This window comes from Silurus aristotelis (assembly GCF_946808225.1).
Source record: "Silurus aristotelis genome assembly, chromosome: 6".
Classification (NCBI taxonomy): domain Eukaryota; kingdom Metazoa; phylum Chordata; class Actinopteri; order Siluriformes; family Siluridae; genus Silurus; species Silurus aristotelis.
This window is the reverse complement of record NC_139579.1, coordinates 20978152-20993114: the sequence shown is the minus strand read 5'-3', so window position 1 is coordinate 20993114 and position 14963 is coordinate 20978152. Positions and strand designations below refer to the sequence as shown.

Here is a 14963-nt window from a genome sequence, read left to right as displayed (position 1 = left end):
AGTAAAATAAACAAGTAGGTAAATAAAAGGGCCAGATCTGGGATAAACATGAACAATGCATTGAGTTTGACCTTTTCTTTGTCCTTGCATGCATGTATTGGTTAGGTGAGCAGTCCAGACAGGAGCTGCAAATTGAATAAGAAAAATGTTGAAGAGACACTGGACTAAAAATGAATCATCAGAGAGGAAGAGTTACAGAGGAGCTGATTGTATTCTCCCTCTCTACAAGTTGTTGTTAGTTATTCCATGATGTGTTCCAAATGCGTCCTTGTTTCAGCGTCTGTATCTTCCTCTCTGTAGTGCAAGCACCTGGAGCAAGAGCTTCTTCACACCAGAGAGCTGAGCCAGACCAGCAACACCTGTCAATTGAACGTGGTAAACAATCAGGAACGGGTACGCAAGGTAAAAAGTATATGTATGCACATCTAATGACCCCTTCTGCACTCTATATTCTTAAAAAAAGTCAGATTAACCGTCTTACTCTGACCACCCTCAATCTTCAGCCCATTAACTAATCAGTGCTATCATTTATTAACTTGTATTGATTTAGAGTGGGAATAGCAGTGATTAGTGGGACCATAGTGGTAGTGTTACCCACGGTTTTAAGGTGACAGAGGCTGCTCAGCGAGCTGCGATGCTTCGCTACATGTCTGTCGGGGAGGTGCAGGGCAAACACAGCCCTGTTTGATTTGCTGTATTTATCTGATGCAGCCGGAGCCCTTGAGTTAAATGCAGAGTGCTGTAAAAGGGCCGTCATTAGATAGAGCTGAGTAAACAGACTCTGAGAGAGTGAGAGAGGACGTTTCACCAGGGGAGCTGTGTCAGGGCCACGACCTGGGCCACTGCCCCATGCACACCAATTTTACTTTAACTATCTAGCACACATTTGTAGGAAGTCTTATTTATCTGAACTATAATGTTTTAACCTGCGTCTTATGTAAGAGATATTCAGCATTCCGCATGCTTTATGTAGTTTTTAACTTTTACACAATTTTATTTTAGCTTTACAGTAAATCTCAGAATTTTTAACAAAAAACACCTCTCTGTATAGATATTAAATGTCATTTGTTAACTGTTTTACATAAATATATAGAGTAATTTTTTACTAGTGTAGTTTTATTGGCTTTATATTGTATCATACACGATGTACTGTTTGATCTTGACATGTATGCAAATAACCCTGTGTTTGTTTATAAATATTTGTCATTGGATTTGTAGATTTATGTTGTTTGATAAGGAGGCAATCATTTGAATTCGGAATTGAACTGGTGCAGTCAATTGGCCTGACATTGTAATTCTATTATTCAATTCAAAACACCCCATTTATTGTTGTAGCTAAAACAATTGCTTTACTTGGTTGTGACCTCGTCGTTTATCATTACAATTATTACGCGATATATATCATGAGTCCAGTTTGAATATTTGGTCAAAGCTTTCCAAGGACTTGCTCTATGTTCTGATTTACAATTAAGGTGGTTCGAAGAATGGCTTATTAGGAAATATATTAAATTTTGTTATTAATGTAGCACTTGGTTTTTCTTTAAATCCCCTTAATTACAGATTGACTCTTGGGATTACAGAGCAGGGTTTTTAATTTAAAATGAAATGGGAACAGCTGTCGAAAAATTACTCAACAGTGTTAGGAACATATTCACAAAACAATTAAAAAATGAGCAGGACTGCTACTTATCAAATGACATTTTACTTAAAAAAAAAAAAAAAAAAAAAAAAGAGAGTGAGAAAATGGCATAGAAACTGTTGTACAAACCCCCTATTCAAAAATCTTTATATCAAATTTGGAGCACATAAGCTTTTAGAGCTTTATCCAGGATGAATATTAAGAGGTAGGTTTTAAACTGTCACTCATATCGTTAACACTTAACTGTAAATGTTTTTTTTTTTTTTTTTTTTTGCAATTATAGAATGAGGAATAAGAAACTTGACATTGCAGAAAGTTATTATGCTATATTTCGCAAAGTTAGCAGGTTATTTGCCAAGAAATTGTCACTTTGAGTTTCAGTTGGAGAAAACCTGAGGCTATTCTCTCTCTTATCTCTTATTTCATCTCTGCTTTACCTTTGCAGAAACCTGTTCAGCAGCCATTTCTGAGTCCTTTACCGAATGGATATGTGGGGTATATATGTGTGTGTGTGTGTGTGTGTGTGTGTGTGTGTGCACATTCGTGAGGCTTTAGGGAGCTCTAAATGCCTAGGGTGGAGTGCCGTTGTGGGGGTTGAGAATGGGCTTGAAGTGGCTGCGGAGGTCAGTAGAAGTGGGCTGTTGTTGAGGGCTTTGCCCTTGCCCTGAACCACCTGTGTTTGCTCTGCAGCTTTTCTCTCAGAGCACTGACGGCCACACAGTGATCACACAAACCTGCCCCGGGTTTCCAAGCTGCTAACACACTAAACAGTTATTGCTGCTTCCTCTAACCTCTCAGGGATCAACCACCATCATATAAATATGATTTCTTTTTTAATAGCCTTATTTTTAATATATTGGGCAAAATTATAAAAGAAATATTAAACACTATTTGTCTGTTGTTTGATAAGAACTTTTTTAAATAACGTAAAATTTAGAACAGGTGAGTCAGGTGACAGTTTTGATTCACTTTATGCTAATGGCCAATTGTGCATACTGTATAAGACACTCCTAACAGGCCTGGGTTATTTATTATACCTTTCAGAGATTAGTGTTACTGTTGTTTTTTTTTCCTGATCTCTGACCACTTTGCTCAGTAAATAATACTTTAGACCAGTCATACTGTATGCCAACTCTTCTGTATACATCATGATTTATTTGGATTCTGGCTTGAACAAGTGAGAAAGAGCCTTGTTCTCTCAACAAAGGCAGTTCTCTTTATCAGGTGACTTTGAGTGGAGAGTTATTTGGGTTTTAGAGTAAATGTAGAGTGCATGTTGTCAATATTGCAATGATAAAGCTAAAAGAAAACAAAAATCCTCTCTGCATTAAAGAAGATGGCTGATTAGTAAATAAGCAATGAAACTGGTATGCAATCAGAGTGCAGCACCCCTGATGGTGGGCGGCACTGCTGACTCTCCCTACTGGGGCCGAAAGGCCATGCTCTGCCCAGCACTGCCCTACCCAGCAGCCTCTCCTAAAGGTCAAGGCAGCCACTCTCCTGTACACAGAGAGTAATCTCTCCAGGTTAAAACGCCACTCTGTGGACCTCATTTGGATAATATTATAATGAATGCTGATAAAATACATATGATTAAAAGAATCCGGCTTTGAAGTTGAGCTCAGCTCCCTGTTGGAGAAAAGTACATATTGACTTTAGAGGTTAGCGTCTTTTTGATGTTCTCTTTGACTTGTGAGACCTGCACTCCGGTAATTAGAACGATTGGGCTGCAGTGGCAGAAGCTGCAAGCACTTAGGGCAAAGGTGTTTATAGCACTCGCCATACAACAGGCATTCTGCAACTCCACATAATATAGCAGCTTTTTCTTTCTGTACAAAGAACCTGTTTAAAAAATACATCTAATACCTTAATTGTTTTTTCATGGGAAAAAAAATTTAACGTTTCAGATAGAATGTGTAGCTAATATTACAAACTTACATTATATGTCATATGTTATACAACATGCATATTTACATAGACTGATATTGAGCAATGTGTTTTTTTATTTTCTGGAAATGAAAGACTTTAATGAAATACAGCACAAGCTACAGCTTTTAAACAGAGACAGCTCTTATAATTATTTGATTGCTGAAATCCTACTGGTGAAGTCTGTACACAACAGGATTGCAGGTTAAGCCCAGTATGTTAGGAGTAATACAGTACTCCTTTAATCTGAAGATAAGGTGAAGTGTATCCCATTCACCTATTCTATAACACAGGGGAAATGTATGTCTGAACACTCTAACTCTTACCATAAACAATAAAATACATTTGAACACAATTCAGGTACTCATTTTATCCCTGTTTTTTTATTATTATTATTCTTGACCCCTTTACCTTAGTCTGTCATGCTTTGTATCTTCCTCTGTATTTCCTCCCTCTCTTCCTCTCATCATACAGATAGTCAGTCAATCGCAGGCATTTACAGTAGGGCAGGTTATTGTGTTTGTTTAAACAACCTTCATTGTCTGTCCCTGCGCTCCCAGCTGCTGGGAGGGTAAGAGCAACAATGGATCTGTTTCAACGGCTGGTCATTAGCAGGAGCTTTAGTGCTGGTCAGGTTTAAGCAGCGGACAGTATTTGCCCAGCCTCCCCTGCAGCCTGTGTCACCCAACATGCTGTCTCTGAGTAGGTGCTGAATGGGAAGACAATAGATTGAATTAGATCCCCCTTGGAGTGAGTTCCTCACCGTGTGTGAGTGAGAGGAAGGGAATGAATGAGTGTGTGTATGTGTGTGAGAGTGTGAGTGGAGAGAGAAAGACAGAGTGTGAGTTACATGAAGAAAGAGTTTGGCAACAGAGGTAACACAGCTGAGTTCCTCTGTTCCTTCTCAATAAGCAATTAATATTGGCAGTTGAGATAAGAGAGGTGCATGTGTGTAATCAAATTACAGTCCAAATAATGTGACATTATCAACACTGTATTGGTTCCGAAATTAAACTGATTCAAAACTGCACGATGTTATATTCAGCAATAAAATGAAATTATCTTTCAAACTGTTGTAAAAAAGGCTTTGTCGTTTTATAACCAACTAACTAATGAATAGCAAAATAAGTCATTTTGATATTACTGTGCCTTGTTTTTTTAAACGCACACTACTCTGTAAATAGATGCAGGGAGAGTTGGAGGCTGTACAGAGAGAGAGGGATATGGCTCGGGAGCTTGGGCTCAAGTTAGAGGAGGAGCTCCAGTCTCTGCGCCGGTGCCACAGGTGGGTCATCCATACTTACAACACACCCACCACAGTTCTCATATGTCAAACACTCACTTCAAGCATGCTTACTTCACTATTCAATTTTGCATTAGTAATTTAGCAGACCTCAGATAATTCCATAAAGCCAATTATATGATAAGAACCAAAGAACTTTGCAATTGTACTGAATTTATTTTTTTTGACAAAGGAAACTCAAAGAGTATAAATTATAAAGTCATACCAACAGTACATAATACATTTTTTTTTTTTTATATATATAAATACACAAGTCTCGAGCACTCCTCCCAGTGGAAATAAAGCTACATGTACCCGTGACTTTCCTTCGTCCGTTACACTTTGCTCTTGCTTTTTCTTTTTTTTTATTCTGGGTTTTTGTTTGTTTGCTCTCCTGTGAATGCTTTCATTCTTTCTCTGCTTCTATCTCATCATTCTTCTCTCTTCTCTTGTTCACACTTTCCTGAAAGAGTTAGCCCATACGGTGTCTTAATAAAGATCTTTATATGCCAGCTCCCATCATCACTGTTCTTCTTATTAAAGCAGGCAGAGAAAAAAAACATGCATTGAGCCAGCTCAGCAGCACAGTCAAACAGATAATAAATACTAAAACTAGCTTTAATATGCACTGTGTGCCTTGGTGTGGAAGGTAAGGGGGGGGGGGGGGGAATCAAAAAAATAGGTGAATCATTTCACTATTCGAATGGGAGAAATGCATTTGAAGATGTCCAGCCAATGTGTTTTTTCTTGCAGCACATTGCTTTCCTATGCACTCTTGCAGACTGTTTGTAGATTTAAAGGCCATGGATTATTATTATTATTGCTTTACTCTGGAACCTTGTAAAGTATTAACCACAGATTTTTCACTAGCACCTGATTCGGATTGTTTTGGCCCCTGATACAGTACATTTCACATAGCACTTTTGTACGTCGCTCTGGACAAGGGCGTCTGATAAATGCGCCGAATGTTAAATGTAAATGTACATTTCAAGTATTTATTTGAGACTTTTGCACAAAAGAAAGCCTTTGACACAGAATCAAGGTCTAAAACAGGTGCACTAGTTTCACTCCCACATGTCTAATCATTTCATCAGGAGTCATACCCTTGCATTTTATCTATCAGTCTGTTAAAAATCTAAAATAGGATCAAATACATTTGGCTCCTAAACTGGTCCTTCTGGTTTGTGGAGCTGGATCCTGTTCCTGTGAGACATACATCCTTCTACTTTAAGGATCCTTTTTTGATGTTTTGTTTTTTATTCAGCATGCACATGCATTCACAAAGATATTACTGGTTATGGCACATGGGGCAACCCTTTCCCGCACACCGTCTGTGCTAGAGGAGGAAAAGGCGGACATTGTATTCACCCACACAATCTGTATTGTGTGAGACGGGGGGGTCAGTCCTGCTCCTGCTCCCTATCAATGTGTCTTTGGGGTTGGACCTTTTTAAAGGAAGAATTCTCCAGACCCAACAAAGGCCAGAAGATATGTTTGCTCTCAGGATTGCCTGGCCAGCTCCATTGTGCCTTTTAGGATAACAGACAGTCCAAGTCAGATGAAAGACCAGAGAATAGATGAGTACACGCAAGCTGGAATGTCAGTCCTGTGAACCTTCTGCTTTGGCAATTTCATTTCGCTTTACCCAGAACTATATTGTTAAGAAAAACACTGAGGTGATTTTGTGCAGCCAGTTTGGTTTAATGCGTTGTCGTTGGCTGGGTCATGCTGAGGAGGTCAGGCTTTATGTAAGTATAAGGTGCTTTGTTTGAGCATAAGCCAGGAGCAGAGGGAGTCAAAGCTGGACTGGACATGGATTAACACCCTGGTCCCCATACGGTTCATCTCCTCAGAGATCACTCATCATCACTGAAAGCAACACCCCTGCTTGTCAACACCTCAGTTCCACAGACATGACTATATACACTGTATGTATAATGTTGAGGCAGGATTTTTCTGGCCACATGACAGATTCTGTATGAAAGTCTTTTTTTTTTTTTTTTTTTTTTTTTTTTTTTTACATTCTTTAAAGCTCTGGATTTAACTGGATTGCTAAATCTAAAGAATGAATCTCATAATACTCATACTTATTACATATTTTCTACACATCAGTACACACCAGCCTTAGGCTTGTTAGTCATACTACAGGAAGAAATTTTTATTTTGTGTATGCCAGAGATGTAGAACAAAACCAGGAATTGTTCTCGGTATACGTTTGGATTTGTTTTCTTTGCCATTTTGTGCTACAAATTATATTTTGTGGATTTCCTAGAATGCCTCTCAGCTAGTGAGGGGAAAATATCAGGACACAAAATCAAAACATACGGCAGTGCCCAGGTTTTTTTTTTTTTTTTTTGGGTGAACTTTGCTAGTGTGGTTAGCGTTGAAATTGTGTGTATGGGAAATCATCCTAACTTTTATCCAAAAGTTGTTGACGTGATATATGGCTGTTGAGGAGGGTTTGAATATGAGGTGTGGTTGCAAGTTGGTTTCTGTCCAGTGAAGGTTGCTGTGAATACCTGCACTTAAATAGGTGGTTCCATTGCTCTCGCTCTCTCTCTCTCTCTCTGCTTGCACTTGCTTCTCCATGTTAAAAGTTTGCCGCAGGTACATCTCAGTTGAAATGCTATTTTACATGTCCTCTTTGATACCATGTTGTGCGGATGTTAATATTTAACCCCTTCCCACAGTCGTAGAGGCAGGTTCATTGGGATCCGGCCCCTTTGATTAGTTATCGTATGATTCTAGTTAATGTTTTACTTGGTGCCAGACCTGATGTCTGCTGGCCCATATAGAAACTAGAGTAACACACAAGCCATTAAACCTTAGGCAGGTGTAGACAAGCACACAATGACTTATCAAAGATAAGAACAAACAGGAGCTGTATAAACTGGCCTGCCGATGGCTATGTTACTCCTAGGAACTGAAATGCAGTATATTTTATTTTCTCAGGCTTTTTTTTTTTTTTTTTTAGTTTTGCATGGATGTTTTTCTTTAGTCATTAAAGAAACTTTAGTTTCTACTATTAGTCATTAATAAACGTATCATTTTGAAAACAAATGTGAAGCTGGTAGAAGCTCACAGAAGCCTGTGAGATTGTTTGTGTTGTCAGTCTACTGTGTATCTCTCTGGTCTTCATTGACCAGTTTCTGTTTGTACTGCTCACTTGTACAGTTAACAGGTTTCCCCCGTACTAAACCAAACATGCTTAGGACCATTTAAGGATTATTTATTTAATTATATTTAATGGCTTCTCATAAAACACTTTGAAAGGGGGCTGGGGTCAAGAGGAGACTCGGTCGAGTGTACATGTTTGTGGGTGAGAGTAGGAGGGAGGATAAGATAATCCATCGTAAGCATTGCTTCTCTGCCCTTGTTTGTCACTGTCATTGGACATCCGTACCCAATATGTTTACATTTAATTAAACAAAGCACACAACTTTACATCACTTCTTTGGCTATCAATATCACATCAGAATTGATTGGCCCTTGCCTTCAAAAAATAAGAAAAAAAAAAAATAGGGAAAGGAGAAGCATGACATGGAAACCTTTTCGAAACTAATTAGAAGGACAAGAGGACAGAATGAGTAATATGACGTTAAGGCATAAACACACACAATGTTGAGGCTAAATGACACACACCAGTGGCAATCAATCTAGCCTCATTCTGTCAGGAAAACCACAGCAGCCCTCTTCTGGAGTGGAAGCAGAAAAGAGAGGTTTAGGTCGCATTGTTGTATAAATGTGTCCCTTTATTAGGTGTATAATGTGTTGAGGTTTCTCTGTTTGTATTGGGTCCTCCACCTGCCCAGGTTATTAATGACATATATATGGTATAATAAAAGACCTTTAAGATCTGTAACTGACAGGGGTACCTATTTATATGCCTGACTGGAAATAAGCATGCTATTCTACCTATTTTATGCATGATTTCTTTCTTTGCATTACTATTTGCATTTTGTTTTTGTTATTTATTATGCGCATGAATTGAATTGATGCTTGGTGTCTCTTAATGCAGGGACTATGTAGTTAGTCCAAAAGATTTTAGATGTTTTATGGACTATTTTTCTTTTCTGTCCAAGCATAATGTTAGTATGTTTTCCCTCAGAAAGCCTTATTTTAAAGCCACTGAACTCTCTCTCTCTCTCTCTCTCTCTCTCTCTCTCTCCTTCCTCCTTCTCTCTTCTCTCTTCTAGCCCTGTAATTTTTCACCAATGTGAAACTCGCTGTGACAGTGCTGCAGCACAGTTATGCAGGCTGAACTATAATGTATTCCACTGCCATTCTGCTGCATTATTACCCCCAGATATTGTCTCGTGTACCGACCTTCTGTTCCAATATTAGATATGTCAGTTGGCTCATGGTGTTGATACAGTTTTACCATTTCTCACCTGCAGATAAACTGAGAGCATGCTCTCATTGTATGGGTCAAGTTGTGTGTTTGTGCAAGGAACTTTGATATGGTATTGGCCATTGGTATATGTGGTGCTGTGAAGGAAACAATAGGAAACCTTAGGCACTCAGTTAAACAAATATTACTGTGATGCTTTTTAGGAATATAGTGTAGTTTGTATATCTATAGGTCTGTTTCTATCTTTGTGTTCATTTGACTGTCTCTAGCTACTGTATATCAATTACTGGTGCAGCAAATTCTATCATTATAATAGTAACACAGCATCCCAAAATGGACAGGGTAAATAGGCCCTTTCTGGTTACTTTTTCTCTGATTTTGTGCATTATAATCTTTTACACTTTTTATCATTCTTACACATTAAAGCTTAATTTTTGTCTCAGTGCACAGCAGAGCCAAACAGATGAGTTTTGCAGGAAGGAGACACTATGCTTGTCCTCTCCCACCCGTGTTAAGGACAGCAGCACAGCCCAAGGACAGAATCTGCTGAGCCGTGTGCAGCAGCTCACTTCAGAACTTCAGAACACTCAGACTCGACTCCGGGTGACACAGGAGTCTGAAAGAGAGGCCACTGAAAAAGTGCACAAGTAAGTACAGCCAGACAAATAAACACTAGATTTTGTCTTTTGTAATGAGCACCAGCGAGAGCTTTCAACTGAAATAAATCAAACTGGTATATATTAAAGGAAGACTGATTATGGCTCTCACTGGTTCATCATCATTCCAAAAGCTGAAGATTATGTCCTGAGGTCCCTTTTTTTTGTTTGCACAGAAATGTGCTGTTTGTTACAAATTTCAATTTATTAAAGGTTTACATGACATTAGTTCAACACACAATCCCATAGAAAAACAACTTGGTGTTGACAAGAAATCAGAAATTGCAACATCATATCTCCTGAAGAGTTTCCTGATGCTAAAAGCATAGTTAGAAATATCCAACATATGAGCATTTTTCCAAAAATATTAAATAAACATCTTTACAGAAATCTTAAATATACAGAGTACTGTATATTTGTATTTAATATTAATATTATTATTTTTTCTAAACATTTCCATTTCTTTTCACTGAATCATCTGTATTTATTTGCGTTATTATTTCTTCCTTCACATGAAAATTACATAATGCAAAGCTTGTTTTACACTTCAGTGTAACACCTTGTACTGCTGCTCTTGTTTCTGCATTGACTGTAGCTAGCTTCTGTTAGTCCCTCTCTCATCTCTCTTTCTCACACACACACACACACTTTTTCACTCACTTCTCTCTCTCACACCGGGGCTCCCCGCGAAAAGCAAACATGGCTTGGCCTGCTGATCTATTTACACGATGAATTAACGAACTGGGGGGTGGGGATGCAAAGCGGAGGGGTGCTCAAAACCCTAAGAGAACCCCCATCACCCAGCATCAGCATGAGAAGCCTGAAAAGAGAGAACTTCAGCGTTGTGTTTAAACAGGGGGATCTGAAATGGCCCTTTTTCTCTGTGGCAACATCACACACACTCTGCTCACTAATGTGGGACTTTAGACCCCTGATGTACTCAGCCATGCCCACCCCTAATGCTGTTTTTTTCTAACCCTTCAAGAGCTTGTGTTAATTTTTCAATGCTTAGTAATGTAAGTAGAGAGATGGGTTTTAGCACATATTGGTGGCTCAGATAATAATGCTTTATTAGTGTGTGCCATAGCAAAGAAATTGCTGTTTAAATAATGAAATATAGGACACTTCTCTGTTTTTAGTGACTCTACTGTGCATTTACCTAGTATTTTACTTTCACAGTGCTGAGTCCAGTGTGGGTGCCTGTATTACTTGTCTGTTTGCATTTACACACTGATTTAGAGGCATGACCCCACCATGTCCACAGTGCAAGGTTCAACTATGTGTGAATCACAGTTACTGCTGTAAAGGGAACATCTGTCTCACCACTGTGTTGTGCCATATTACTGGAAGTAGAAACGAGCGAGTTCTTCACATTCTGAGAACCGTCATGTTATTTATTCCCCTGAATTCTGAATCCGTGCCAGCGTCCCTGGCATAAGGCTTCTCATTGCCAGACCCTGTGTAGTGGCCACACTCTGGATCAGACTCCTTCTTCTTTTCTTCAACTATAGATTTGTTGGCCAAAGAAGAGGCCTAAGGCTGGGAAGGGGCATGGCTGTGAGGAAAGGGGAGAGTTACATATTTTACAGGCTAAATGTGAGTAAGGACAGAGACAGGCAGCAGCATCAGTGTGCAGGGCAGACAGTGGCTCAGGGTGGGGGATATAAACCGCTCACACCTGAACGCTAGCTGACATGCTGATGGATATGCCACAGTCAGTGGAGTCTGGGTGGCTGTAGGAAGCAGCTCTGACGTGGGCCTCGTCACACAATGGTGAGAAGAATGTAAGACTGAGGCAGCGCATTATGCTGGGGGGAGGAAGCACTGATCAGGCCCAGAATGTGGCACCTGAGTGCTGGCCTTACAGCCTCCATTGATGGAGGGGATGAGCTGAAAGTCTGATGACCTGTTGAATCAAACTTGACCATGAGAAACACACAAAGGCTCTTTTCATCGACTGGCTGGGCCACAAATGGGCTGTGGCTGGCATGTCTCATCAGGCCTTGGGATAGAAGGCTGCTGTGTGAACATGAGCAATATGATATAATATTGGTGTTATGATGATTAAGGCAAAATGCTGATCATTTTGAAGCAGCAAAATGCATAAGATTATTTAAGTACAGAGCAATCACTTCTATTAAACATTAGACTGGTGTAAAAGTGTGCTCTGTATGACTTTAATCTTTGCTTGGTGGTTTGTGTCAGAGCGGCTAATTCGAGTATTTCAGAAAGTACTGGTCTACTGGGAATTTCACATACAATTCTCTAGAGTTGATACAGAATAGTACAACAAAAACACTAACAGTTATATGGGTGGAAATGCCTTTTTGATGAGAGGTCAGAGAAAAATGGCCAGATTGGTTCAAGCTGCCAGGAATGATATATAAATTAATATAAACTTTTGTTAAACTGTGGTGAGCAGAAAAGCATCTCAGCATGCACAAACATTAAGCTTTGAGGTGGGTGGTCTATAACCTCAGAATCTCACGTTGGGTTCCACTCTTGTCAGCCGAAAACAGGAATCGTTGGGATGTGGGAGGTGGGGAAAACTCTATCTGTTTTATCAGTGCCAGTAATGTGGAAACAGCACTAAACAATTTTATGTAGTACATAGCACTGTTAATGTGGAAATTATTAAGAGTTTTTGATATATCTTATAAACCTTAGGACTCTGTTAAACTATGATTGCATTTAGGTTTTGTTGATTTAAAAAGTACGATTTCCATTTGAGCAAAGCAGGTAAAGCATAATAGCTTTACCAAACGTGTCAGGTGGGAAAATCTGTAATGATAAGACCACAATCTTCTGTTACATAGCTCAAAAATACAGAACCATCATTGTTAGATCTTACATTTTTGCTTTGCTTGTAAGTTTTGGCTTATAAATTAAAAAATCATTAGTAGTGGCACCAATTATACCACTTTTTGAGATACACTGCCGTCAAATAACAATTTCTCTGCTCAGCTTTGTTTGCTTTTTTCACATTCACCGAAGCTTGGGGAGCTCAGTTCAGTTCAATCATGATTAAAATGCTTATTTCAGGTTTTTAGAATTCATTATACACAGATATTACATATTTTTTATATTCTATAGAAAGTACAGTGGTGTTTTATATTTACTGTCTTTCTGTCTTTTTGCAGGTATAATTGTTGGTTTTTCCATCTCTGAATTCTTAATCAGGATTTATGTGGTTTTATTTCCTGCTGAACTGCTAATGCTGCAAACATGACATTGAGTTTATTCAAAGTAGCAAAAAATGCAGCAGGTGGAAAGGATGTTGTACTGTACATGTTTGTAAGTAACAATGAGGAGAAATAAAACTAGTTTGTATATTTGTGTTCAGATTATCTGTCTGATTTTGGCAAGTTTTACCTTTAGCAAGAGTGGCATGACCTTTTATGAATATTAGTAGTTTCGTGCTATACTGGGTTGACATACCATTTCTTAAGCAAGATTTATTAAGTGTTAGTATGCAAACACATACATTTACTGTATACTCAAATACTGTTCTGCAGGCATGCAGAAATATCATGGGTGGAGAAAATACAGGTGTAGACTGCTAAAGAAACAAGGCTTGAGACAAACCAATCCCATATGCTGTGTGATAAGCAAGAGCAAGTGGAGTAGCCTTTAGAACTTGGAACATTTGTATTCATTTGCTACTCTAACGTTTGTTTGTGTTTGGAAGCTTAAAATATTTACAGAAACTAAATTCAACTCTGTGATAAATGAGTTTTGTTAAAGGATATTTAGTTGAATAAAAGAACACACACAAATGGGAAACTGGTTACTGACCTCTGAAAGAATGTTACTATTATTTTTCATCAAAACATTTTACATACACCAAATTCTAGTGTAGTTTTAAATAAATAAATTTGCATTGAGAACAGCACTGAACTCTCTATATACCTTTTAGAAACAGATTTTCTTAAGAAATTATTATTTTTTTTTAGAACTGCCTGTGCCCCACTTTGGAGTATTTACTTTTGCGTGCACACACACACACTCTCTCTCTTTCTCTCTCTCTGTGCAGGCTTGAACGGCTGGTAGATGTCTTGAGGAAGAAGGTGGGCACAGGCAGTGTCCGTACTGTGATCTGACAGGCCGATGGTCGACTGGAGCAGATGGCCACATCTGGTGACCAGGCTGCTGCGTTTAACTCTGAGCAAACAGCCGAAGCCCTTTCCTCGGCAAACAGAGGCTGGAAGTGCTGCTTGCTCTCACCCTCAGCCCTTCACTTTTTTCTCATAACCTTCATACACACTTTCTCACTGTTACAGTCTCTGATCGATGCTTCTGCAATTAGCAATTTTATCCCAGCTTTGTCTTTAGGGTTTTTTTTTAATCTATTGATTTAAACAAGGTGTTTAATGTGCAATGGATCATCTGCATTTAATGATATTTAATGTGACAAACCGTATAAATACCCCTAAAATAGGTCTACACTAAAACAATGTAAAATGCTTATCAGGTCTTTTTTGTAATTGTATACAGACTAATGGGTATCATATGTACAATGCAAATGTTGGATATGTTTTCAGTAGCAATAAATAAAAGGACCTTGATTTCAAGACTGTTTTGTGCTTTATAAGTGAAAACAAATATATATTTCATAAGATTTTATATAAATGCAAATGGGGATATAATATTAAAATATGTCTAATGTATCCTATTAAAATATAAAATGCTACCTTGTAAATGCATTTCAGATGGAGGGAAAGGTTATCAGTATTAGCTTTATATATGATAACGTAATTACTGCTATCACTACAGGTAGCAAAACTTTAGAAACCCCTATCTGTCCCTGACACTGAACATTCACTATAGTAGCTGATATATATATATATATATATATATATATATATATATATATATATATATATATATATATATATATATATATATATATATATATATTTTATTTTATTTTTTTTTTTTTAAATGACATATTCTTTGCAATTTTTTTATTTCTAAATGCAAATTATTTTTGGTGGGTTTATACACCAGTATTGTTGATTTATTTAAAGTTATTTTTTCCATTTTAAAACTCAGACAATATTACTACTACTACTACTAATAATAATAATTTCACCCAATTGTGTGAAATTA

At 38.1% G+C, this 14963-nt stretch overlaps 1 protein-coding gene across 5 annotated transcripts in view; it reads left to right on the top strand.

Annotated features, from left to right (window-relative positions):
- The window catches only part of mipol1 (mirror-image polydactyly 1), a 45341-nt gene extending 30916 nt beyond the window's left edge, over positions 1-14425 (top strand). For 3 of the 5 annotated variants that reach the window (XM_083545374.1, XM_083545373.1, XM_083545370.1), the window contains exons 11-14: positions 301-402; positions 4750-4850; positions 9642-9845; positions 13888-14425. In XM_083545374.1, the coding sequence (XP_083401500.1) occupies positions 301-402; positions 4750-4850; positions 9642-9845; positions 13888-13954 (474 nt within the window). In that variant the 3' untranslated portion in view covers positions 13955-14425. Of the gene's footprint in view, positions 1-300; positions 403-4749; positions 4851-9043; positions 9591-9641; positions 9846-13887 lie in introns of those variants that run through there. The other 2 variants (XM_083545371.1, XM_083545372.1) reach the window with 2 other exon arrangements.
- Positions 14426-14963: the final 538 nt, after the last annotated feature.